This window comes from Labrus mixtus, chromosome 7 (assembly GCF_963584025.1).
Source record: "Labrus mixtus chromosome 7, fLabMix1.1, whole genome shotgun sequence".
NCBI classification, from domain to species: Eukaryota; Metazoa; Chordata; class Actinopteri; order Labriformes; family Labridae; genus Labrus; species Labrus mixtus.
The window spans coordinates 21,418,467-21,443,202 of record NC_083618.1 but is presented as its reverse complement, the minus strand read 5'-3'; the positions used below and the strand labels follow the sequence as shown (position 1 = coordinate 21,443,202).

The window sequence follows — 24,736 nt, the reverse complement described above, 5'->3', positions numbered from 1 at the left end:
TCCAGAGTTATGGAAGCAACTGGTGAAACACGTGAACAGAAATGCTTTTTTATGTCAGAATACGGTCTCATTATTATTTGACTCGAATTATACAATTTGCAATTTAAACTTCAGTGTGCTTGGGAAAGGTGATGGTCCATGCAGATCGCCACGTAGCCTACTACAGGGAGCTGATGTTACTTTTGTTCACCATGCTCTTAGGCGTTTCTTTTTCGAGTTGGTCTGAATCACGAGTGGGTTGAACTATTAAGTACATTTACAGCTGACAGTGTTTTTTAAATAATCAATCAGACTCTAGTTTCACTGGTTTCATGATACAAATGAATCTAACATCCAAGTAAATGTTCATGTTGTGTTCAAAAAGTAGCTGCTCTGTGGTAACCATGGACACCAACAGAGTAGTAAGAGGGCAGTAGAATAGAGTGTTTGGGTTGCTTGGCAACAGTCTAGTTTTAGTGGAACTAGTTGAGTTAAAGAATAATCTGTTGTTGATTTTTACTGTTTACCACTATTTCCGCTTGTATAGCTGCTGTGTTAATGCAGTATAACACAAAAGGGAGTGATGCTGTTTGTTCTGAATTAATGCACTGATGTGACTCGGACGTAGGCACAAGGCAGCAGGCCGAATCACAGCAGTGCTGCTGATATTCAGAACAAACTTCACTCCCTCTCAGGTGCTTACATTCTTAAAGGTTTATTTTCATCCTTTATTTTGAGATTGGACAGTGGATAGAGTCAAGAATCAAGGAGAGAGAGAGAGTGTGTGGAATGACATGCAGGGAAAGGAGCCACAGGTCAGATTTGAACCCGGGATGCCCACTTGGAGAACTATAGCCTCCATGCATGGGGCGCACGCACAAAACACTTAACACATCAACTTTCTGAAATCTGACTGCAATCTACAGTAGATTGTAGCACCATGGGGAACTGTTGGCAAAACTGTGCAAAAACAGACAACTTATATTAGGCAGTGTGAAAGTTTTAGCATTTAGTAGGTTTGGAAAATATGTGCATACCTCCAGGCCAGTAGAGGGCACTCTAACCAAACTGAACAATTCATTCTTTAGTGACATTTTGTTTCTCCTCCACGCTTAATCCTCAGGTCAGCTCTGGTCATCAGGAATGAAGCATTTGATGAACCTGACAGGTGAGAGGTTATATCACACCTCCTTTAATTTTTTTTTTAACCTGGATATGGATACTGTTTGTTTAATATTGGCCACAATGTTGGGAAAGCATCAGTAGAAGTGTGAAAACCAACACATGATCCTGCACCTCAAACTGCCCAGACCTCTGACACACCTGGTTAAAGAAGATGTCATGTTACTCCATCCCTCTAGTTCTCATATAAGAATAAAAACAAAGGTCACCGATTATTTTGGGGGTCACCCTATTTCTGTCTTTCTCCCCTTCCAGTCGACCGACTTTCACTCGCCCAGGTCAGCTAGAGAGAGAGGTCCGGCGTCTGGGGCGGAGCCTGGTCAGGGCTTCATCAGGAGATGAAGATGATGATGATGATGACGATTTTGATGATGACCTCATGGACCTGGAAGCTTCAAACATCATCTTCACCCCTCTGCTCAGGTCTGGTGATCTTGTTACCTGTCCGTCTGTCTGTTTACCTGAGTTCTTATAACTGAACTATGTGTTTGTGTGTATGGTACATGTGCGCGTAGTCGTTGCAGGCCGATGTCCAAAAACGTTACTTCAGCATCGCCCAGAGTCAAGAGCTTCCAGGTGAGTTCATCCATCCACATATAACAGCCAACACGTAACACTCCATGTGGCATACTGTAAAGCCTGCAGGTGTTATCATCCACGTGTTTGTGCATGCATGTATGTGTGTCTTAACAGGTGAATGTAAACATCCAGGAGGCTCAGAAGCTGGTCGGTGTAAACATCAACCCTGCAGTTTTCATCAGAGTGGGAAAGCAGAAAAAACACACAGCGACGCAGAAGTCCACCAACTGTCCTTTTTACAACGAGGTACAGTAGATAATAAAAAGTTAAAGGAGCAATATGCTATGACACCTAGTGTTTTAAATGGGTACTGCAGTCCAAATGTAAAACTTAGAAGAGAGCTGTTTCATCCCGTCCCCTCCTCTCTAGAGTGGATGTGCATGCAGCAAGTTGTGTAGCGGTCACTGAAGCTTCAGTGTTTAGCCAGCTCTGCATCGGTCTGTAAACCTTTCTGTGTTCTAACCTCTCTCCATTTTTCAAAAGCATCTCCAATATTGATCCTAGTTTGAGCACGTTTCTGCTCGTGGAGCTTATTAGAAACATGCAGAGGCTTTTTAGGTCGAGTACAACCACTTCTATCTGAACCAGTTCTCTTTCCCACTTCCATCGCTGCAACACCTGTTGGTTTGCTGTTTTTAGGGTGTCGAGGGGTGTCTGAAACAACCGTGTGGGGGTTCCTTAAAAGCGCCTACCTGCTCTGGTCAAAACAAATCCAGACCATTCAGGACCAGAATCTAAACTTAGAAGGAGGACATACTGGCTGCTGCGGTGTTGACAGAGAAGCCAGTACCGTACATACAGAAGGATAGTTATACTTTGATAGGAATACGATATACATAACTGGAAAAAAACATTCAAAGGTAAATTTGTTATAGATTGTAAATTTGGAGATTCAGCGTTCCAAAGATAAATACAACACATAACAATACAAATTTAAGGTCAAAAGAGCAGACAGGATACATTAGAACAAACATCGTCGATTACATCAGGTCTTTCCAAAGTCCTTACACAGACACTCACTCAAATGTTGAAGATATCCTGGCATTGTTGAAGTGCATCATTTTGTGTGTGCTAGCTTTGTTAAGTGGCGCTATAGCTGCAGGTATAAAGTGTCTCTGTAGCGACAATTCAGATTAATACAGAGCAGTAAAATACAATACATTAGTAAACAGTACAGAACTGTACAAAGAAATACAGTACAGGAAGGATACACTGTAGATCAGTAAAGGTCAGAAGAATAAAATAAAGTTTGATATAGTGCACTAATGTACTGAACAATAAGGTGAAGTATCGTACAGCTGTTCATCTCTTCTCTTTCAGAATTTCCAGTTTGAGTTCCAGGAGGACCCACAGATCCTCTTTGATAAAGTCATCGAGTTAAGGGTCAGTTCCACTTTATTTCACTTCTGTTACCATGGTAAGACGTGTGGGCGTGGCCAAATTGAACACCTGTGATGTAATTCCTTCTCAGGTGTTCCACAGGCGGAAACTGGCTTTCCTGATGACCCACATTGGGACCTTTAAGATCGACATCGCCACCGTGTACAACCAGCCAGGTACCAGCACCAGTTCCGCTCATACTGAAGTGTTTCGATCAACATATTGTCCACTCTGACCTCTCCATATCTCCAGACCACAGATTCTACCAGAAGTGGGCTCCTCTCGTGGACCCGGCAGAAACCAGGTCAGGAATCAAGGGTTACGTCAAGGCCAGTATCAATGTGCTGATGAAGGGAGACGCTCTGAGCATGCCCAGTCTGCCTCCCTCGTCATCTGGAGCCAGCGAGGACATAGAGAAGTAAGTCCTGAAAAACACTTGATGAACAGCCTGAAGTAGTACTAGTTTATTTCAGTCTGTTTTTAACAAAATAAACCCCCAAAACAAATAGAAGTAACATTACAGATAAAATACGATGAGGGATTCAATTAAGAAAATGAAAATGAAAACATGAGGAACATTCGATTTGCGTCTATTTGAGCGCCCCCCTGTGGAAAAGAGTTATAGTACATGTTAACCCCCATTGTTTGACATCTTCCCTGTGACAGCGGAAAGCATTAAAACAATCCTATATAGAAATCATCAGTTTTGTCGTTGATGGTTGTTTGCTTTTGTAGCTCATGTGGAGGCATCGTTATTGAGTCTGTTTCATAACCAGATAAAAACTCCTCACAGGAGCCTTAAAGTAATCTCACTGGTTCTGGATTGTATCAAGCCATTGTCTGAGATGGGTGTTGATGAACCATGTAGGACACTTGTTGCACTCTGCGTAAGCTATTCTGATTTTTACTTCTCTTTAAAGAAAAAATATTTTGTCCACACTTACTGTGGCCCTTGTGCCAAAACCATTGTCCGACCTTTTTAATGAATATGTTCAAAAGAGTTCTGGGAATCTGTTTGAAACTTAACATAAAACAATCATATTTGGGCATTTTTTAAAGGCTCAAAACTAAAACACTGTAGAGGCGTCACACCGCACTGCATCGCACAGTATGGATTCAGGATTGATGGTTAAAAGTAAACAAATAATAAATGATGAGGGGGTTTTTACTGCTGCTGATCCCACTGGGTCGGGGTCCTGATGTGTTCATCTTGCAGGAACCTGCTGCTTCCTCGAGGGATTCCTTCTGAGCGTCCATGGGCTCGATTTCGAGTCCGGATCTACAAAGCCGAGGATCTGCCAACCATGGACGCAGGACTAATGGCCAAGGTGTCAAAGGTCACTGACAGAACCGTCTTCATTGATCCCTACGTAAAAGTGACCTTCGCTGGTCAGCAGGTACTCAGACATGTGTCACCTTGTATGACTTTTTCTTGCAGGACCTATACGCTCTTTGACAAAGTCCGTAGTTGTTGTTTTAACACTTGATCGATGCTTCAACTTTGGTATCATGTTCGTTACGATCTCTGATTTGACTTTGTGTCCTTGTGTCTGTTCGTGTGTGTGTGTGCAGGGGGAGACGTTGATCGCCAGCGCCACCAGCTGTCCCGTCTGGAACGAGGAAATCTCGTTCATTGAGCAGTTTCCTCCTATGGCTCAGCGAATCAGAATCCAGATTCTCGATGATGCAAAGATGGGAGACATTGCCCTGGTCACGCACTACCTGGACCTGCAGCAGATTTCGGACCCTACCAGGAATGGTACAACCTATAATTTAGTTGCTAACCTAAAAGGGAAACACAGTCTTCATCTGAAACAGGACTTAATTTTTATTTCCCTGTATTTATAATAGGAATAACATTTGATAATTTTTCAGAAAGCATCTGCCCTTTTTTAACTTCTTTAGGTTTTAATGTTTCTTTTTAATGCTGTAAATTGTCCATCCCTCGACTCAACATCACCTCAAGCCGGGTCTATTAACATGTCCATCCTACAGTAGACACAGCCTGTACTTGTTTGTGGCATCACTTGAATACCAGCTTTTATATCTGCATGGTAAAAGGGAAAAATCTTTCTGTCTGCAGGGTTTAACCCCACCTTTGGTCCATGTTGGGTCAACCTGTACGGGTCTCCTCAGAACTCCACTCTTGGAGACATCCACCAGGTAAATCAGACCAGATCTAACTATTTAAATCAGCAATTTACCTTTTAGTTAATACACTATTTATTACCCCGGAAAGTCAAAGGAGAAGATTCAGCCAACAGCTCAATCAATCAATCAATCCATCCATCCATCCATCCATCCGTCCATCCATCAATCAATCAATCATTATTTGTATAGCGATACTTCGTATTCCTTGAGTTCCTGTTGTCCATACTTACTTGCCGCTGAGGTGGAGGTCGAAGCAGGCCGTGCATGAATGAGGTCAGCGGGGGTCGTGGCGACGACACAGTCCGATGGTGGTGGCTGGGCGTCCTCATTTTTTAAACTCTTTACCTTTTTATTGCATCTTCAATGTATTAATGAAGACTAAACACAGACAGACGAAACAAAACGCATCAGGTCTGGACTAGACTAACTCTGTATCCTCTCCAGGCTTTGAACCAGGGTCTTGGTGAAGGAATCTTCTACCGTGGACGAATCCTCATCGCTCTCTGCGTCGAGGTTTACTCCTCCCCCTCTGCCGTTATAACAGACACAGCCGCTTTGGGGAAGGTAATTTCTACTTTCTGTTTTCATACTGTCAACTGGAGCAGAATTGTTAAGATTTGTAGTTTATGTTACAACTTTTTAATCAGAACAACATGTTGGTTTTAATCAGCAGTTATCTACTTTTGAATAATCTGTTGGGAGTCAGGATGTTTTTACCTTTGCAATATCACAATAACTTGAATGTTGTTGAATCTCATTTGTCTTCATCTGACTGTGATGTGACTTGTTCTGGTGTGTCCTTGAAGATGAAAGGAGCACTGGGGAAGCTGGGAATGAGGAAGAAGACTGGCGGCAAGAAGGAGAAGCAGCAAGGTCAGCCTACTGAGGGGAAGCTGAAGACATTTAGAAACAAATCTGAAACTCAGCGGGGGATGTAGTTTGCTGTCATCATGTTAAGATGTTGGGAGAAACAATAAGTGTATTGTTTTTTTCCAAAGACGTCTCTGAAAAGATGCATGTTGATGTCCTCCCTGTATGCCAGGCACAGACAAAGGTTATGGTTATTTAAAATAGATTAGCAAACAGACTGGAAGCAGGGGGTAACTAGCAGCCCTGCTCGTTCAGATTGTAATATCACCTTCCAAGATATCCAAAGCCGTCTGTTTATCTTTCTTAGTGTCTATTGGTTGTATTTCAAACTTTGTTGGAGATTCCAGAGTCAAAGTTTAGTTTGTTAAAATGATGCTAGGCTTTTTTGAGGAAACTTAGTTGGAGAACTCAACAATTTTTTGGTTTATTCATCAGTTTTATTGTTTTTACTGTAGGATCTGTTGCTGCCGGCGGTTTGGCTGGCGATTCAGGAGAAGCAGCAGTTGAGGTACCAGAGGCTGTCACCGTTGAGATCGAGGAGATCCACCCATTCCCTGAGGTCAGTGCCATCACCATCATCATCATCACAATGACAAATTATTTTAAATAATCTGTATTTTTTGTGATGTCAACTTCTACTTTTGTTAAATACTTACAATCACATAATGTTTTTCTGTTACTGAAAATTCACTACAGGGTCATTACAGGGTTACTGTCAGGAAACATGTGACATTATTTATGTTTGTCAAGGCACAAAATGTATGTCTTATAAGCATGACCTTGTTTTAATTTGTAATGTATAATTGAATGTCATCTACATAGAAAAGAACAACTGAACTTATTTCTTCCTAAATGACAGGATGTACTTACTTGATCTCAGACTCAAGGCCCGATTAACTAATAATGGATTGTGGCCTCTATTAGCTCATAAAATTCTGCATCTTTTGCTACCCCTACCTGCTCAGTCCAAGGTTTAATTCATGAAGCGCTGAATGATATTCAGGTGCAAACATGCCCGAAAAGTTGCACTTGTAGCGTCTGAATGTGGACAAAGGCTGTCTGCACCTTTTCTCTGCATTGGTGAAGTGTCATGCCGCTGTCAAAGTAATATTTAAGACTTAATATAGCCTGCAGATTATTTAATTTAAAGTCACACAGAGGCATCATTGTTTTTCTGATCAGAGGAAAGTTTACAAATGAAATCTCTTGTAGATACTGCCTACTACTCTACTCTTACTGCGCATGCCTAATAATGCCTGATGCTGTTTACTCTGCAGAGCAGTTAGGGGTTCTTGCAGACCCTTTTAGTTTTGTGAATAAGATAAGACCCTTTATGATTCATTTGGACAGGTTTAGCCACCTAATCTTTTGGTGAATTAGGCCAAGAATCGTCAACTTTTTAACACTCTGATTTGATCTTCAGTCAACTCTGTAAATTTGAAGTATTTCAAGTTTTTGTTGTTGTCTGCAGGGTTTTCTGGGACAGAAGGAGGATTTTCTGCTGTTTGCATCTCTGTTTGAAATCACCATGATGGACCCAAGCATAGGAAACAGGCCAGTGACCTTTGAGCTCTCCATTGGTAAGACGTTTATTTTCTGTCCTGGGTGGGACCTAGTTAGTTTACAGACATGATACAAGAGCTGACACTATCAGTAATTATTTTTATTTCGGACTAATCCATTATGCACCATTTTGCTGCATTGACTCACTTGAAATAAGTGCTAAAAAGTGTTTATAGGACATTTAGACCTTTAACCACCAAATGTTAAAATTTGGAAGTAAAAACATTTTACCACTGTTAAGAGAAAGAAAACTCCATTGTGTGCTGTATACCTTTGCTGTATTAGAGAACCACATTTGAGTTGGGTCTGGGTCCAAAATGGCTGTAAACAGGGCTTTGGCTAATGGATGGATGGATGGATGGATGTGTTGACTAGGGCTAAATGTATTACCAATAAGTTAAAGTTGATGCATTTGGGCCTACTTTGGGTAAAACTTACTTCTACACTGGATATAGGCCATCATTGAGCCAGACCCTTTTGGCATCTGGGGGTTAAAGGATGTAAATTTGGGTGTGGCATCAGAACCCCGAGATCCATCAGCTGTTGTCTGTTTTGTAGGGAGTTTTGGGAAAGCAGTGAGGGTTGTGAGATCCAAGAAGAGCCAGAGCAAGGAGGAGCTGAGGAAGAGCAAGGAGGAGCTGAGGAAGAGTAAGGAGGAGCTGAGGATGAGTAAGGAGGAGCTGAGGATGAGTAAGGAGGAGCTGAGGATGAGCAAAGAGGAGCTGAGGATGAGCAAGGAGGAGCTGAGGATGAGCAAGGAAGATATAAATGAGGAGGCCCGGGGTCTACTGGAGTCTGAGGAGGAGCTAGACAAAGAAGAGGTGCTGAATCCTGAACCTGAGAACAAGTCCTTGTCTGATGCTTTGAGACCTGAGCCAACTGAGTATGACAGGTATTTAACCATTGCACCCACAATGCAAACTTTTACACAAACAAACCATTTTACACTGGCACCACAGCTTTGGGTTGGCCAAATAAGATAGCTGAGACATCCATCTCCCCATTTCTAACATCTAACTACTTCTTGCCAAGTCAATTGTGACAGATAATCTCCAGTTTGTTCAGGGACATTTACAGTAAAATCTTGAGATGGTGTACCAACTATACCAACAGGTATAGGTTTATGAAATCCTCAAAATGTTCCTTTACCTCTTGAATTGATCTTAGTCTTACCTCCTGCCTGGCACCAACTTGTGGCCAAAAACTAAGGGTCTTTCCCTCTTCAACAAGATCCAAAATCACATACACTCCCTCAAGAACGGTTGCAAAGGAAGTAGTCCATTTACCATTTATCATGACAAGGCAGTGATTCTTGTTTGTCCATCTGCTTGTGCGTCTGTTTTCTCAGGTCTTTCCAGTGTATTCCTCTCCAGCCCCCCTCCTCAAAACCGAAGCCTTGTCTGTTTGTCTGGAGTCAGTTTGAAGATTACAGCTTTCGACTCTATCAGGCTAACTTGCTCAGCAAGATGGCCGATAGACTGGTGAGGGTCAACTGATTTTTGGATTCCATTTATTAGGAAATGTACTTGTGTCTCTTTAGGTCTGTGTTTCTAAACTTATGTATGTAGATATGTCTACTTCAAAGTTGGCTAAATTGGAGTGTCAATTGTAAAGTCAATCAGATGAGATCCTTGCATCTTCTTAGGGCCATGCATCTCAGATCCCATTGGCTGATGATATCGCTACTGGGAGCAATGGCCAACTTTTCATGGCTTCCCCTGTAGACAGCATTTAGACATAGGGGATCTCTGACCAATACTCAAATGATGTCTAAGAGTGTGTTGTAAGCTGCTCTTGTATGCAGATATCTGTTTAAATAGACAATTTATTAAAGCTAAGTTGTTGTAAGATGACTGCCAATGGGCTTTTGCTCTTCGTGCATATATCCAAAGCCTGCTTAAAGACGAGGGAACAACACAGCTCTGACTATTAACTAAAAACCAGAGCACTTTTGATAACAAATCCTGTCCAATACCATAAAAATTAGAAGCCATGTAATCAGCTTGCTCCAAACCATCAATAAAAGATTACATTGAGAACATCTTTACTCCTACAATATGGCGCAAGTGACCGAAAATTTGATTATGGATATAAGTAGACAAAATTAGTCTCCTTCAGAGGGTGTCTGGAGACAATATCCTTATTAGAACTGTTACTCCTTGGCCACTTTTTTTTCTTTTTCTTTTGTAGGAGATCGGTCTTGATGAGGTGGAGCGTCTCTTAAGAAGACCCAGGAGTAACGTCAAGGAGCGTTTGTTGGAGGTGTTGCTGGAGTTTGTGGCTTCCTGCAAGTAAGTCTCCTCTCTCTAAAACATTGAGAGGAACAAATCTAACTTGATTGATTTGTCCCTATGCCTGTGTTTCTCTTTCCGTCCCATCTAATCAATCGTCTGCCCCTTTTTCTTCTCTGCCATCTGTCTCTCTGCAGACAGTTCAGTGGTTTCTCGGACAGGAAATCTCAGTCCCGTCCCAACAACCTGGACAGATGCAGAAGGGAGTTTATCAAGAAAAATTTAGTGAGCCTGTTTTTACTTGTCCCTCTTTCTATCCGTCTGCCTCTCAACCTGACACCATCGACCTGCCTATTTGTAACCTGCCTCTTGGTCTATCTGTCTCCAGGTCTTGTTGGCGAGACAGGCAGTGAAGGCCAGACGCAGGATGACCAGGCGAACAGCGAAACAGCGGTTAATGGATAGCAGGAAACTCCTTAAGAGACTTCGTCTGCTAGCGAAAGAGGTCAGTGGTACCATAAGTCACCACAAGTCCGTCAATGGTTGCCTTTAGTTTGTCTGAGGTCTGACACCAGTTTCCATAACTGCCCTCCCTCCAGCCCCAGAATATCATCCCAGACGTGTTTCTTTGGTTGCTTACTGGAAGAAAGCGATTGGCTTATGTCAGGATCCCCGTCCACTCCATCTTTTTTTCATTGGTTGAAGAGCAAAGAGGCCGGGACTGTGGGCGACTTACCACCCTCTACATGAAGGTAACCATTGTACCACTGGCATTTGTTTCAACAATAATTGATCGAGCTTCCCATTGGTGATACCCCATGTTCTGTCTCTCAAATCATTGATTACGCTCACAGTTCATAGTTGCATCTCTAAAATGATCAGCGATCACCTCTTGGTCCATTAAATCATTGATGATTCTTGCTGATAAGTCTTTAAATGAACAAATGATACCTTTCCGTCTAAACTGGTTGTCTTTCTGTCTGTCTCTCCAGTCTCCAGGAGGTTCGGCGAGTGAAATCTTTGCCAAGCTGGAGGTCTACTTGTGGTTTGGTCTTGGAAAGTACAGTAAAGAGGTCACTACCTGCCTGCCAGAGGAGTTTCTGCCAGTCTATGCAGAGGAGGAGGAGGAACAGAAGAGGCTGGTCCATGCAGGGAAGAGGAAGCTACCTGTTAGTCTGTCCTGCCAGGGTGGGTCAAGTAGCCTAATCTGGCACATTGTGTTGTGTCAGCGGGGATAATTACTTAGAGGAGTTAGAGAAGATGGGGTGACATTCAAAATGAACATGTTTTATTTGGACTTGTTAAGCTTTACCGTAACTCACAAGAAAACTGACTTGTGACCTTTCTCTCTCTGCAGACAGCAAGTACTACCAGCTACGATGTCACTTGTATCAGGGGCGTGGCCTAATGGCTGCTGATGACAACGGCCTATCGGATCCCTTCGCCAAGGTTGTCTTCGGAACTCAGTGTCAGGTCACCAGGGTAGGTACAACCATCGCACTGGTTTTGTTATTCCAGGAAAAGAGTATTGAATTTGTGATTTCACATACATTGATTGCTCTTAGAAATTAATAGAACCAATCAAATCTTGCTTACAAATATAGGATAACTTTGCTGTGATACATTCTGAAGTCCTTAAAGCTCAGTATCACCACATCTGTGTTCTTTTCTTTTTCAATAAATTGTCCTTGTAGAAGAAAACGTAGTCAGACAGTAAAAAATAGATTGTTGTTAATCATAATTCTTATGATCGCTCTGATGAGTCTGCTTACATAAAACTAATCTAACTCTGGTTTGCAAGAACTGTCTTTATTTTCAAATCACCCTTTTCTAACAAATTCTACAACTCCAGCCTTTTGTGGTGGCTTTTGAATTTCCATGTCTTTGATGAACTTTTCTGATATGAAACAGGTACAAAAGCACGCTCTTCAAGGCATGGGCAATTTCTTGTGATTTGAATCAATAACTTGTCAATACAAAGCACCACACTTCCATTTGTCCACCTTCAATACAAAAGCACTAGATGTCATATTGTTCACAAGGAAAAGCTGAAATTCACAGAGCAAAGAATTAAATATTTAGCGCATTCAGCATGGACAGCAAGCGTCTGAATAATCTTTACTGGTAAATTGAACTTAATGTTTATAAATCTGTGTAATGCCCCTTTAATACGTTGTTTATGTTATGCGTTGCTTTTGTCTTGTCAGGTCATGTCTAGCACCCTGTCTCCAGCCTGGTGCGAGTGTTTGCTATTTGACAGAGTTCTTCTGGAGGGAACAAAGGAGGATCTTACTCAAGACCCTCCCCTCATAATCATCAACATCTACGACCAAGACCAAATGGTAATTTCCGCATTAATGTTATTATTTTCCTCCATATTCTTCTGCAGCTCTTTCTTCACATTTAGAAAGTGATATGATGCTGTTTGTTTATTTGTGTGTGTTTGGGTACAGGGGGCTCCCAAGCCTCTGGGTCGAACCTTTGCTGAGCCGGAGTTTAAAACTGTGGAGCAGTACTACAAGAAGCCCCACCTGCGTTTCTATGACATCAGCATGGGAAAGGTGCCTGCTGGGGAGCTGTTGGCTGCCTTTGAGCTCATTGAGCTGGACTACTCCAAGTTTGGAGAGGTAGATAGTTAGTTCTTCTTGAAGTGGGGTTGTATGAGGTACTCTTCAATAGTAAGTGTATTAGCCACAAGAGAAGTCGGTCAGCGCGGCCCCATTAACGAGACACTGGCAGGAGTGCAGACACGGAAGATAAACTGTACATTCTATCAGACATATGTCCCACCTAATATAGCTACTATTAAGAAAAGGCTACCTTAAAATCAGTGATGGGGTGAGTGAATGCTTCCTAGAGAAAATTCTCAGCGCTTGACTTCTCTGTTAGAAAGCCACTTAGTATGGTACTATTCCGCAGTGTATTACATATGTGTTCTAGTTAAAGTTCCAAATTGGTCTAAAGATGTAAAACTGATAGTCTTGTGTTTGCGTCGTGCCATATAAACGGAGGCTATAATCCTCCAACCTGGCGGCCTGGGTTCAGGTCCTAGATTCGGCTCATTTCCAGAGTGCCATTCCTCACTCTCTCTCCCGATTTTCTACTCTATCCACTATCCTATCATGTAAAGGCAAAAAGCCTCAAAATAGATACATAAAAAAATTGGTCTAAAGACAGAGAGATTGGAGATATACTGGAGGATTGTACAGAGAGAAAAGTAGAGGACCCAAGACTGGACCCTGGTGAACACCACATCAAATTCAAACTCTTTATGAATAGAATTTCCATTAAGAGTTAAGTGTGAATATTATTGACTAGACCTATGCTCAACCACCGACCAACATTTCTAGCCTCTCAATGAAGAGATCGAATTGAAAGGAGCACAAATGTTGAGTAGTAGCAGAATGGATGTGATTCAGTAACCAAATATAATTCAATATCATTAACCACTTTGAGAAGGGTTGTGTTCTTGCTATGTTCAATGTGTAGGAACAAGCAGATCATCCTCCAGTATTTTTTTTAATCTAATACATCCAGTTGGAAATTTGGCTAGATACACAAAAAAGTCAAATATGTGGATGATGATAAGATACAGTATACGCAGCATGTACAGACTGAAAAGTAAAGTGCCAAAGATTGAACTTTTGGGAACACCACAAAAAAATGTATGAATGAATTAAACCGGGAATCTATCATAAACAATCATTTCACTCTCTGCAGCCCCTTCTACCAAGCAGTGTGGACCCGCAAGAACTGACCTACCTAGAGGAGCAGAGATGTTACTTCATCCCGGACGGAGTCCGACCTGTTCTGAAGACCTTCAGGATTGAGGTTGCTAACACTGACGGTTTAGTGTTGCAGATATGTATGTGTGTTTTTCGGACATTGGCCTGGTGGGTGATGGGTGGAGTAACATTTGCATTTGTGTGCGCATTCAGGTGCTGTTCTGGGGTGTGAGGGAGCTAAAACGGGTTCAGCTGTTTGAGGTGGAGCGGCCGATGGTAAAGGTGGAGTGTGCCGGACGACAGCTGGAGTCTGAAGAGATTGAGAGTTACCAGACTCACCCAAACTTCAAAGAGCTGGTCCTCTACATGGACGTGGTCAGTATTAGTGATGATTTTAGACAGAAGTTATCTTTACTAAGGTCAAGAGATCTGGCTTACATAAATGTAGACAGCTGTGGACACACCTGGTTGATCCATTGTATAAATACAGAGCAAAGTCATGGTGAGTGTCCAATATCTGTCTTCCTCCTTCTTCATTTGTTTGGTCCAATCAGCAACTGCCAGAGCAGGCCTACCTCCACCCTCCTCTGACATTGTTCGTTGTGGAGCAGCGAGCATTTGGTCGACTCGCTCTTGTCGGAACGCACGTCGTCCAGAGCCTCATGGCCTATGCCCCTGCTGAGCTTGAGGGGGAGCCTGAGGAGGAAGAGGAAGAGCAAAAACCAAAACCAAAACCAAAAGGTAATATCTAGAAATCTATCTGACAGCATATATTGCTTATATTATGGTTATTTTTAAGGGCTGAAATGATCTGGCATTTATTCCATATTTGACATTAAACTTGCAAAGAGCAATCCCAACTTCACCATGCAGACTGAAGCTTTGTGACCTGATGTTTTTTTCCACAGCTGTGCTCAGCTATTTTAAGTTCACTTCTCTGATAAAATGGACTTTACTCCTAAAGTTTTTATGGACAGTTTCTATCTTCGTCTTTTCAGCAAATCAGAACTCAATGAAGATCAGACCTCTGTCGACAGTGAAGAATATCGGACTCAGCGGTCTGTCGATCACTCAGTCAAAGATTCCTATCAACCCCATCAAGCTGCTTAATGTACGTATTTTAATACTGACAACTTTCTCTCCAATGTGTGTGATGTCAAACAAATACCCTAACCCTAACTCCGACCAGATTTTGGACAGACATAATTAAAGGATGCATTGACGTTTAAACTTTGTTGCCCTATCAGGGTCCTCTGAACAAGCTTAAAGACAAAGGAGAGGAGTTAGAGGAGGAGCCGCCTGAGCAGGAGGAGTTGGATTGGTGGTCCAAATATTATGCTTCAGTGCAGGAGTTGGAGAGAAAAGTGAGACACTATTTTACCATCTGAATAAATGTGTGCAACTTCATTAAAGGCAGAAAATGTAAAACAACCCATATTAAATGGGTTCAGTATGATGCATAAATACATGACAAATATGGAAGTATTAAATAATATGGAGTAATAAACAACTAAACTCCATTCCTCTAGAACTCAACATGTTTGATGTGTTTACTGTCTGTAGGCTGTTGAGGAGGAGGAGATGGCAGAGGCAGAAGCAGATAAAGGTAGAGTTTGAACTACTATTTTGACATAACAGTCGTTAAACAGCATTTCAGTCAGACAAATCCCGTTTGTATCATTTCAAATATTTATTGCAGCAGATCATCGTTTGTGTTTAGCGACCTCATCACTCCTCACAGTTTTAATCTACATGCAGAAATTTGAGGAGTGATGGGATGATACCCTCCAGTCGGAGCGCACAGGTGGATGCTGAGGTGGTGGTGGAGCTTAGCAAAAGTGCAGTACTGCTGCAGGTCAGAGCTGGCAATGAAAGAGTAGAGTGAGAGACTGGAAGTCTTGCAGCTTAAATAGACCGCTAATTGGAAGAAGGTGTTGTCAGGTGATTGTTGAGAATGAGGCTTGCCAGGTGTGAAATGAGTGCAGCTCGAGTTGACTGCCTGAACAAGCTTGCAGACGTCGCCTCGTCGTTTCTGTATTTGTCTATCTAGTTAAGATTTGATGATGTTCTCTTCTTTTGCTCAGATGGAGGGACTATGACCATGGGAAATATTGAAGAGGAGGAGGAGGAAATGGTGGTGGTGGAAATTGAGCCTCCAAAACGCAAGAAGATTGCTACACTAAAGGTGTGAGTCCAGTCCAGTTTGTGAGTGAAGGCAGCACTGGCACCATCAACGAAAGAACACTGAATCTGATGTGTTGCTTGTGAATGTTTCTTATGCTAATGCAACTATGTTTTATTTTTCTGCACATTGTCTCTTAGTTTTAGTCTTATCGACATCGAGTAAAGATAAGTGTTGCATTTTTCTTCTTCTGCTTTTGTTTGTATGTGTGCTCCAGTTGTACGGAGGTGATCTGGAGTCAGAGTTCAGTCAGTTTCAGGACTGGCTGCGGATCTTTCCGCTGTATAAAGGCCGAGCAAGCGGTGAGGATGATGACGACGATGACGAGGAGAGATTCATGGGAAGATACAAGGTACGGTGGATGGCAGGCTTTATGTTTGTTTGTTTTTTCACCTGTAAATGAATATTCTTTAATAATTTATTTTCATGGTCAGGGGTCTTTCCTGGTCTATCCGATTGATTCGGGAGACGAAGAAGACGAAGAAGACACAACCTGTCGGATCACGAATGGAATCCCCAAAAACACACCAATTAAAGTCTTGGTCCGAGTCTATATTGTTAAGGTACCTGTCTGTCTTTCACCAGTTTTACTGTGCTTTTAAATTAAACAATGCTTAGAAATACTGCAGTTGGCACTCACTTGTTTAAATTGCATTCTTCCCTTTTGTGGGAATGTTTGACTCATACTCTTGAACTTCTGTCCTGTAGGCCACCACTCTGACTCCAACAGACCCGAATGGTAAAGCAGACCCGTATCTGGTGGTCAACGTTGGAGAGCAGAGTCAGGACACCGTGGATCGATACATCCCCAAACAGCTCAACCCAACATTTGGAGAGTCAGTACCTGTCTGTCTACCTGTACGACCCTCTCTGACTTTCTGTCTTCCAGACTGTCTAACTTTCTGAATGTCTGTTACTGTCTTTCAGAGTCTTTGAATTCAACATTTCTTTCCCCCTGGAGACGGATTTGGTTATCCAAGTGATGGATCACGATATGCTGGGATCTGATGACGTCATTGGGGAGACAAGAGTCGACCTGGAGAACCGGTTCTACAGCCGCCACAGAGCCAGCTGCGGTCTGGCACTTTACTATGATGCGTTAGTACATCACCTAAATGCAACAAATAACAAAACATCAATTAGTCCATAAACAGAGACACATGGACCATAACCTCATCATATAAGAATCAGAACTACACTATGCTAGAATCACAATTTGTTTGAACCATTGACTGTATATTAATATGGACAACGCATCTCTGTCTTCTTCCATTGAGCAAAACTAATATGGGCAACTTTTTCCAACGGTCCAATGGTACGGTCGGTAACTACTGTTTGTGCCATGTTCTTTGTCAGAAGAGAGGCCAATCCTTTTTATGTTTACTTGTAGATTTTTGTATCCCTTTCTTCTCTCAAGTGACGGCTACAATAAGTGGCGGGATGCCAAAAAGCCGTCGGCCATCTTGGCAGAGCTCTGCAGGAAGAACGGCATTATGTCTCCAGAGTACCGACCGTCTGAAGTCAAAGTTCTCAACAAAATCTTCAAGATCCCACCTGATGCAGTACCTGAAGGTAGGAAAGACAGACCAGTAGATGCAGTCATTATGTGTGCCTTTTTTTATGAAAATAATGAGCAAAGTTGATGAAAGCAGTCCATAAATTTCCTTCTGCAGACATAAAAACAGTATCATGCGTCATTAAATGCTGCTGCCCTCATACCTTAGGAACCTCCTGTTAAACCAGATATAACAAGATGATCAACAGTGACTGCATTTTGTTAATAAGTTGTGTTTCTGTGTTTGTTTGTGTCAGCTCTTCTGAAAAAGAACCAGCGGACTCCAGAGGAGGAAGCAGAGATGGAGGAACATTCAGCCCTGAGCGTGCTGCAGCGCTGGGGGGAAATGAAAGAGTTCATCCCAGGAGCTGTTCCTCTGGTCCAAGAACACGTGGAGATCCGATCCCTAATAAATCAGGACAACCCTGGACTGCCACAGGTAACTATCACACAAACAATAACTAGTACTCAGCCTGTAACAACAGTGGCAATGTCAGCATATAGCTTCTGGTCATCAGCAGTGTGTGATATGTTTGTGTGTATATATGTGTGTGTCACAGGGTTACCTTCATATGTGGGTGGACATGTTTCCTACTGACGTCCCAGCTCCGCCTCCTGTTGACATAAAGCCCCGCAAACCTGAACAGTAGGTCAACATACAGTACAGTCAAGTTGAGAGCAGCAGAGTACAGTCGAGTAGAATATAAAAGCAGACATGTTTAACCTTTGCTGTTGTTTCCATGACGACAGGTACGAGCTGCGTGTGATCATTTGGAACACTGATGACGTTTTTCTTGATGACGTCAACCCATTCACCGGTGACCCATCCTCAGATATCTACGTTAAGGGGTTAGAATCACACAGACACTTATACACACCAGTGTATTAGTCAAATCACAGTCCTGACACAGCCCGAGTCAAGTCTCGAGTCCAAGTCCGAGATGAGTCCCCATTACCTGACCCCGAGTCCTCAATGTTAAGTCTGAGCCGAGTTCCCAGATAAGCTTTAGTTATCCCCTTTAGCGCAGTAATTTATTTATTTAATGATGTAAAATGTTTCTTAGCAAAGGTTTAACTCTTCATTATCTGTGAGTCTTCATGGTTTCATGAGTCTGAGTCCTCCTCTCCGTCTTCCAAGTCCAAATGCAGTTAAGTGTTAGACAGAGTCATTAGTGCTTGAGTTCAAGTTGAGTCATTAGTCCTAAAAATCTTCAGTCCAACTTGAGTCAGAGTCCAGGACTAGAGTACTAAAACACTGATAGACACACACACCACATAGGTACACACACACACACACACACACACACACACACACACACACACACACACACACACACACACACACACAGATTAGTTCTGCATCTTCCCTAGTGATCTCTCCTAGTGTGTGTCTCTCTGTGTGTACTTGTCTTCCTATCGAACAGAGGACTTATTATTTCACATTCACTAACGGGGTACCTACTTAGCAGAAATGGGACATGTTTGAGGTCCCTTGATGGTAATGCTTTCAGTCATGCTAAAATCATGTCCAAACCCCTCTGGTAAAGTTTTTAGATAACTTGTCAACACGGGATCTGCAGGTGTGTAAGTGTTTCAAGCTCACTAGTGCCCCTGCTGGCTGAAACAGGGATTTTAAAGAGCCACTCAAACAGGTCTTTTTTCACACTCCTACTTAGTGTGGAGAGCTTGGAGCAGCAGACCAGTCTTTGAGATGAGAAATTATCAGAGAGCCTTTTACACAGGTTTATTAGTGAAACTTTTGAAACATGATTTTTTTCTAATGCTATTGTAACTCAAAACCAAATGCCCCAGACTTACAGTTATGGCAAACATGGTGGTCTCTGATTAGGTGTGACCTAATCAGAGACTTACTAAAATGTAAATCTGAGCTGTAGTCTAACAGTGAAACCCATCAGTCACATCAAAACACTACAGTATAATGGTAGTGTAAGAAACCCTTATTTTGGCTCCTCCGGTTTGTGGCAGGATAAATATTGGGAGTTGTAGCATGATTATGTATATATTGAGGATACAAAAATGTAAAGGAGGAGGAGGAAAACCTTGAATTTACTTTCAATAGCTTTTGTGCTGTTGTCTTTGCAGATGGATAAGGGGACTGGAAGGAGACAAACAGGAGACAGACGTCCACTTCAATTCTCTGACTGGAGAAGGAAACTTCAACTGGAGATTCATATTTCGCTTTGACTACCTTCCTACTGAGGTGCACACACACATACACTACAGACACACAGTTGGACAGACTGTTGGTAAACTTTTTAATTTCACGATAATAGTGCCCTCCCGAACTTTGCTCCTATACTTTTGCTGATACCACTTGTTCTGTCTTCATGATTCCTCTTGTTATTTTTACAATGCAGCAGTCATTTGTTTTGTCTATGAAATGAAAACAATTGTTAAAGATGATTTCAATTGCTGCCTGGAAATTTCAAAGGGATGCTTTCAAGTATTTATTTTTGTGCAACTAGCAAACCCCTGCTTTTTTAATTATTGAAAAGAGAAAAGCTGAAAATTATGTAATAGGAGCTGAAACCAGCGACTTGCTAGATTTCTTCTTTTTTTAAGATTTCTTTTTGGGCCCTTTATGCCTTTATTGTAGAGACAGGACAGTGGACAGTGTCTAAAATTGGGTAGAGGTAATAGGAATGACCTGCAGGAATGGCGCCACAGGTCAGATTAAAGAAAGCGGCTCGCCTCAAGGGGCTACAGCCTCTGCACATGGTTGTTTCCTTGTAAAGTGGCAGAATTTACTATTTTCCTTGTTTGTTCCCATAGAAAGAGGTGGTGTTTAAGAAGAAGGAGTCCTTCTTCTCTCTGGAGGAGTCAGAGTTCAGACAGCCAGCTGTTATGTCGCTGCAGGTCTGGGACTACGATCGCATCTCAGCCAATGACTTCCTGGGTGAGCCATGATGACCGACAGGACTTTTTATTTGTGAAATATGATTCATAATTTGTTCTAATTTCCAATATAAACAAGATTTCTATCAAAGAGTTTAACTAAAACAGACATGCATGAGAGACATGATAAAGTAAGAAGTCCTCAAATCTTCTGATTTTTTTAAATGTTTTTCATGCACCATCTTAATTCAGTATAAAGGAATCATCATGGCATCCAGCAACTTCACAAAGACCAAAATATTCGGAGCTCTTTACCGAGATAAAGTAATAATTAAGATGCTTACATCCTCTTCTCAATTGGCCCTTTGTTTCTTCATCTTCCAGGTGCCATTGAGTTTCGTCTGTACGACATGGTGCGTCCAGCGAAAACATCCGGTAAATGTAAGATTGACATGGCCAAGGATCGCGCCAGCCCTCGATTCTCCATCTTTCGTGCAAAGAAGATGAAGGGCTGGTGGCCGTTAACCCGCCTTAAGACGGCCGAGGACTTCGAGAAGGAGGAGAAGGAGAGGGAGGAGGCCAAGAAGAAGGGGAAAAAGAAGAAGAAGAAAAAGAAGGACAAGAGGGGAAATATGAAGAAGGAGGACCTGGAGTACATTGACAGCAGTGGCAACACTTACCTGTTAATGGTAAAAAAACAAAAAAAAAAGGCTGCCAAACAAACTCATGTGTTAACAGAGAATACTAACTCCATAGAGATGCCATCCTTAAACTCTAAACCAAACTGGTATTAGGTTGCTAGTTTGGTGATTTCTATGTTTTTTTTCTACAGTATGTCTGAGTTTGCATACTTTCTGAGAATGAAATAGTGATTGTAACAGAAAATTGTAAAAGCAGCTTAAATCAAATGCTTCCCATTCCTGTTAGGCTTGGGATACAAAACATTTGTACAGGAAATGTCCAAATTTAAATTCTGATTCAAACTCTAGTTTGATTATTTGTGGTGATATTAAAACCGACATCATAACTGTGTGCGTTTGAAGGGAAAGGTGGAGGCGGAGCTTCAGCTGGTGACACTGGAGCAAGCGGAGGCAAACCCTGCGGGACGAGCCCGGAAAGAGCCAGAGCCTTTGGACAAACCTAAGTATGTACATGCACACACTCACACTGTTAACAAGTCAGGGCCTATATAAATAATTGAACTGGTTATACTTGCTGTTAATGATACTGACAATTCCAAAAAACCTCCTGTGTGATTCTCAAAATCCACCGTCCTTATTATGTGACAGCAGTGTAAAAAAATCCCTACAGAAACTTCTAGTATGCATTTTACTGATACCAGCATCTGAAACATTTCTGCTAAAGAAGAAATTTGATTACAGGAATTGAAATACAGTACTTTGCAGTTCTATTAATTGATCTTATACTGTAATTTTTTCCGCTGTGAGGTACACGTGAGAATGACCAAGTCAGCAGAATTTCAGGGGCTGTCCTCCTGAAATTGAAAATGTGAAAACTGCTCATGTCTCCTTCATGTAGCTTAGCTGCTTTTCTCTTCTATACAACGAGACTTACATAAAAGTTGTTGGTAAGAAGGTTTGATAAATTCCTCCATTATTCTGGGACTTCGTTCACTGTGTTCACTCTTAAAAGTGAGCACGACAAAGACAGGTTCTTATTGTTGGCCGTCAAGTGAAAATCTTGCCGGTTTCACTTGACAGCGAACTTGTTGGAACTGTGGAAAACTTTAAATACTTTGGCACAGAGTAAATCTTCAAGAAATGCTCACAGTGAATATTTGAATGTGTTTACATAACCTGTAAGTACATCAATTATATTGAAATGTACTCGTTTTATCATAAAATTACTCTCTAAACTATGATCTGAACAAACCTGTGGATACCTTTAAAAACTCAGGTGTAAATGGTCTCTTGTTGTCTCTCCAGTCGCCCCACCACCAGCTTCAACTGGTTTGTCAACCCGCTGAAGACCTTCATCTTCCTCATCTGGAAGAAGTTCAAGAAATACATAATCGCTTTCGTCATCCTCGCCGTCCTCACGCTCTTCCTCGGTCTCATCGTCTACACGCTGCCGGAGCAAATCTCCAACCTCATGGTCAACGGGTGACGAGACCTGCGGGGAATCTGGTCTCTGGTGATAGACTGTCTCAGGTTTTTAGCCCTGAACTGATCCAGTTTAATATGGACTGAAGTCTTATTGAGTATGATTCAGATTTAAACATCACTTAAACTAATTTGATGTGTTTACACTAACTGCACTACATTACCCAGCATGCCTGTTTAAATACAAACACCTTTGGACATTGGAGCATAATGAGAGATCTGGTTATTGTCACATTTGTCCATCACAAGAGGAAATTACTGAACACATTCATGTGGATTTAACTCACATTTTATATTTTATATTCCCATCCATCCATTATCTGTACCGCTTTACCCTTTTGGATATAATCCCAGCAGTCATTGGGCGAGAAGCGGGGTACACCCTCGGCTGAACGCCAGTCAATCACAGACCTGACATATAGAGACAGACAACCGGCAACACTCACATTCACATTTAGAGTCACCAGTTAATCTAACGAGCATGTCTTTGGACTGCGGGAGGAAGCCTGATGCTGCATTCATGTGCCGCTCGGGTGGTCCAAGTTTCCAAGTTGTCAAGTCGTTCTTCTGACTTAAGTTTGTTCACATGATTTCAGCTCGGAAAGTCGGAATTTGAACAAAAAGTTTATGTGCAATACGTTGATTATTAAAACGTTTGTTAATATTAACAAAACATATTTTGCCCCCCATCTGATGTCAAGTCGGCAAGTCGGGCACCTAATTCTTTTCCGAGTTCCGAGATGGGATTACCGAGTTTTTGTTCCCACTTGAGCTTTCATGTGGATTTTACAACTCGGAAACTAGTTTTTCCGATGTGTCCGACACCACATGAATGCACCATGAGTACCCGGAGAGAACCCACACATGCACAGGGAGAACATGCAAACTCCACAGTGAGGCTCCTGTCGGACTGGGATTCGAACCAAGAACCTCCTCGCTAACCACCTTGAGCCTTATTTTACATTTGATCAATTTATTTTCACTGAAACTCTCTTTCACTGTGTATATAGATGTACTCTCTATATCAGCACCTCCAGATTTAAGTGTATGACAATATCACTAAATGAATAATCTGTGTTTGGTGATGGATTATTATTGTGGAGTTAAATTTGAGAGAAAGAAGAATAATGAATAAATCAATGTATATGTGTATTCAGATTTTGCACTGACTTAGAACTGCAGTCAAAATACAGACTTGTACAAGTGTGATCCTTTTTGGACTGAATTATGGATTTTGAATAAATAAATAAAAATGTATTAAAATCTGTCATGTGACACTGAAAAGAGTGTAAAAAATAATTCAGTGAGTAACAATCAGTGTGATCTTAGTCTTGAACACAAATGAGAAGATCATTCATAATGTTGCATTTTAAGTTCCTCCTGAAAATGTTCGACCAAAAAAATAATTTAAATGATTAAATCCAGAGAAGCTGCTGAATTTTAGTTACAATTTAGCGTAAATATACCCTATTAAATCTTAAGTCTTAAAGCGCCCCCTAGAGACCATAGTGTTTATTACAGGCAACATCAAGGTTCTTTAGTTGCTCTTAAAATGTTGAAGATTTTTCTGCAGGAGGGAATCCTACAGGAGAGATGTTTGGGTTTGATTAAGTCTGAAGGGATCGTCCTCTGGAGAGCAGGAATGACCGTTTTCTCAAAATGAGATAATTTAATTTCTTGTTAATGAGAAAGAACTGACTCATGCGTGTCAGACTTCATCCTCGTCTGCAGGCTGATTTGACAAGTAGTTTGGAATGTTTTGTTTACAGAGGCTCGCTCTGATTGTTTCCTCTGAGACTCAGATGATGATGGCGGCGGCTTTTTGCACTGGAGATTAGAAAGGAAATGATGTAAGAGGAGAATTGGTTTGGTTTTTTGCAGAAAAAAAATGTCTGCCTTCAAACAACATTGGTTAATTTACTTACTACATATGATTGCTTTGAAACTGTTTCAACTGTTTATGTCCCTCAGAGAACAGACCAGAGACTTCCCCCTGTTGTCCCAAAAGCATCAAGGATTCAAATTCTCATCAGGATAAACTGTAATAACTTGATTCATCTGTAAATCACAACTTTAAATGTAGCACCATCATGCAGCGAAACATTTAATTGTCAATTATTTTGATTTTACATCCATAAAATCCCAAACAAACTGCACTTTCATCACCTTCAGCTCTAGTTTTTAAGCAATGCCTTCATGCTAAACTTAGCAGATAAACATTACACGAGCTCAACTTACACAGTAAGCATGTTGATATTAGCATTAAGCCTGAAGTGCAGCCTTACAGAAGGGCTTTGGTTGTCTATATTGGGCTTTCAATTAATTAAATATGTATTATTATTGTTATTAGGCTATTTGTA

General features: G+C 41.6%; 1 protein-coding gene across 1 annotated transcript in view; it reads left to right on the top strand.

The window, feature by feature from the left end:
• The window catches only part of fer1l4 (fer-1 like family member 4), a 30,441-nt gene extending 6,090 nt beyond the window's left edge, over nucleotides 1-24,351 (top strand). Inside the window, exons 6-49 of the mRNA XM_061041223.1 lie at nucleotides 1,103-1,147; nucleotides 1,417-1,584; nucleotides 1,677-1,737; nucleotides 1,855-1,986; nucleotides 3,061-3,123; nucleotides 3,212-3,296; nucleotides 3,373-3,538; nucleotides 4,337-4,517; nucleotides 4,693-4,879; nucleotides 5,204-5,283; nucleotides 5,716-5,835; nucleotides 6,078-6,144; nucleotides 6,597-6,700; nucleotides 7,613-7,721; nucleotides 8,263-8,596; nucleotides 9,053-9,185; nucleotides 9,895-9,995; nucleotides 10,133-10,220; nucleotides 10,324-10,440; nucleotides 10,535-10,687; nucleotides 10,928-11,123; nucleotides 11,293-11,417; nucleotides 12,143-12,277; nucleotides 12,389-12,562; nucleotides 13,656-13,766; nucleotides 13,874-14,035; nucleotides 14,215-14,401; nucleotides 14,659-14,771; nucleotides 14,908-15,024; nucleotides 15,224-15,266; nucleotides 15,745-15,845; nucleotides 16,060-16,194; nucleotides 16,277-16,405; nucleotides 16,551-16,678; nucleotides 16,770-16,940; nucleotides 17,260-17,414; nucleotides 17,655-17,836; nucleotides 17,958-18,043; nucleotides 18,148-18,246; nucleotides 19,501-19,618; nucleotides 20,191-20,314; nucleotides 20,638-20,942; nucleotides 21,297-21,397; nucleotides 22,200-24,351. Coding sequence (XP_060897206.1) covers nucleotides 1,103-1,147; nucleotides 1,417-1,584; nucleotides 1,677-1,737; nucleotides 1,855-1,986; nucleotides 3,061-3,123; nucleotides 3,212-3,296; nucleotides 3,373-3,538; nucleotides 4,337-4,517; nucleotides 4,693-4,879; nucleotides 5,204-5,283; nucleotides 5,716-5,835; nucleotides 6,078-6,144; nucleotides 6,597-6,700; nucleotides 7,613-7,721; nucleotides 8,263-8,596; nucleotides 9,053-9,185; nucleotides 9,895-9,995; nucleotides 10,133-10,220; nucleotides 10,324-10,440; nucleotides 10,535-10,687; nucleotides 10,928-11,123; nucleotides 11,293-11,417; nucleotides 12,143-12,277; nucleotides 12,389-12,562; nucleotides 13,656-13,766; nucleotides 13,874-14,035; nucleotides 14,215-14,401; nucleotides 14,659-14,771; nucleotides 14,908-15,024; nucleotides 15,224-15,266; nucleotides 15,745-15,845; nucleotides 16,060-16,194; nucleotides 16,277-16,405; nucleotides 16,551-16,678; nucleotides 16,770-16,940; nucleotides 17,260-17,414; nucleotides 17,655-17,836; nucleotides 17,958-18,043; nucleotides 18,148-18,246; nucleotides 19,501-19,618; nucleotides 20,191-20,314; nucleotides 20,638-20,942; nucleotides 21,297-21,397; nucleotides 22,200-22,380 — 5,872 coding nt within the window. The 3' untranslated portion in view covers nucleotides 22,381-24,351. The remainder of the gene's footprint in view (nucleotides 1-1,102; nucleotides 1,148-1,416; nucleotides 1,585-1,676; nucleotides 1,738-1,854; nucleotides 1,987-3,060; nucleotides 3,124-3,211; nucleotides 3,297-3,372; nucleotides 3,539-4,336; nucleotides 4,518-4,692; nucleotides 4,880-5,203; nucleotides 5,284-5,715; nucleotides 5,836-6,077; nucleotides 6,145-6,596; nucleotides 6,701-7,612; nucleotides 7,722-8,262; nucleotides 8,597-9,052; nucleotides 9,186-9,894; nucleotides 9,996-10,132; nucleotides 10,221-10,323; nucleotides 10,441-10,534; nucleotides 10,688-10,927; nucleotides 11,124-11,292; nucleotides 11,418-12,142; nucleotides 12,278-12,388; nucleotides 12,563-13,655; nucleotides 13,767-13,873; nucleotides 14,036-14,214; nucleotides 14,402-14,658; nucleotides 14,772-14,907; nucleotides 15,025-15,223; nucleotides 15,267-15,744; nucleotides 15,846-16,059; nucleotides 16,195-16,276; nucleotides 16,406-16,550; nucleotides 16,679-16,769; nucleotides 16,941-17,259; nucleotides 17,415-17,654; nucleotides 17,837-17,957; nucleotides 18,044-18,147; nucleotides 18,247-19,500; nucleotides 19,619-20,190; nucleotides 20,315-20,637; nucleotides 20,943-21,296; nucleotides 21,398-22,199) is intronic.
• Nucleotides 24,352-24,736: the final 385 nt, after the last annotated feature.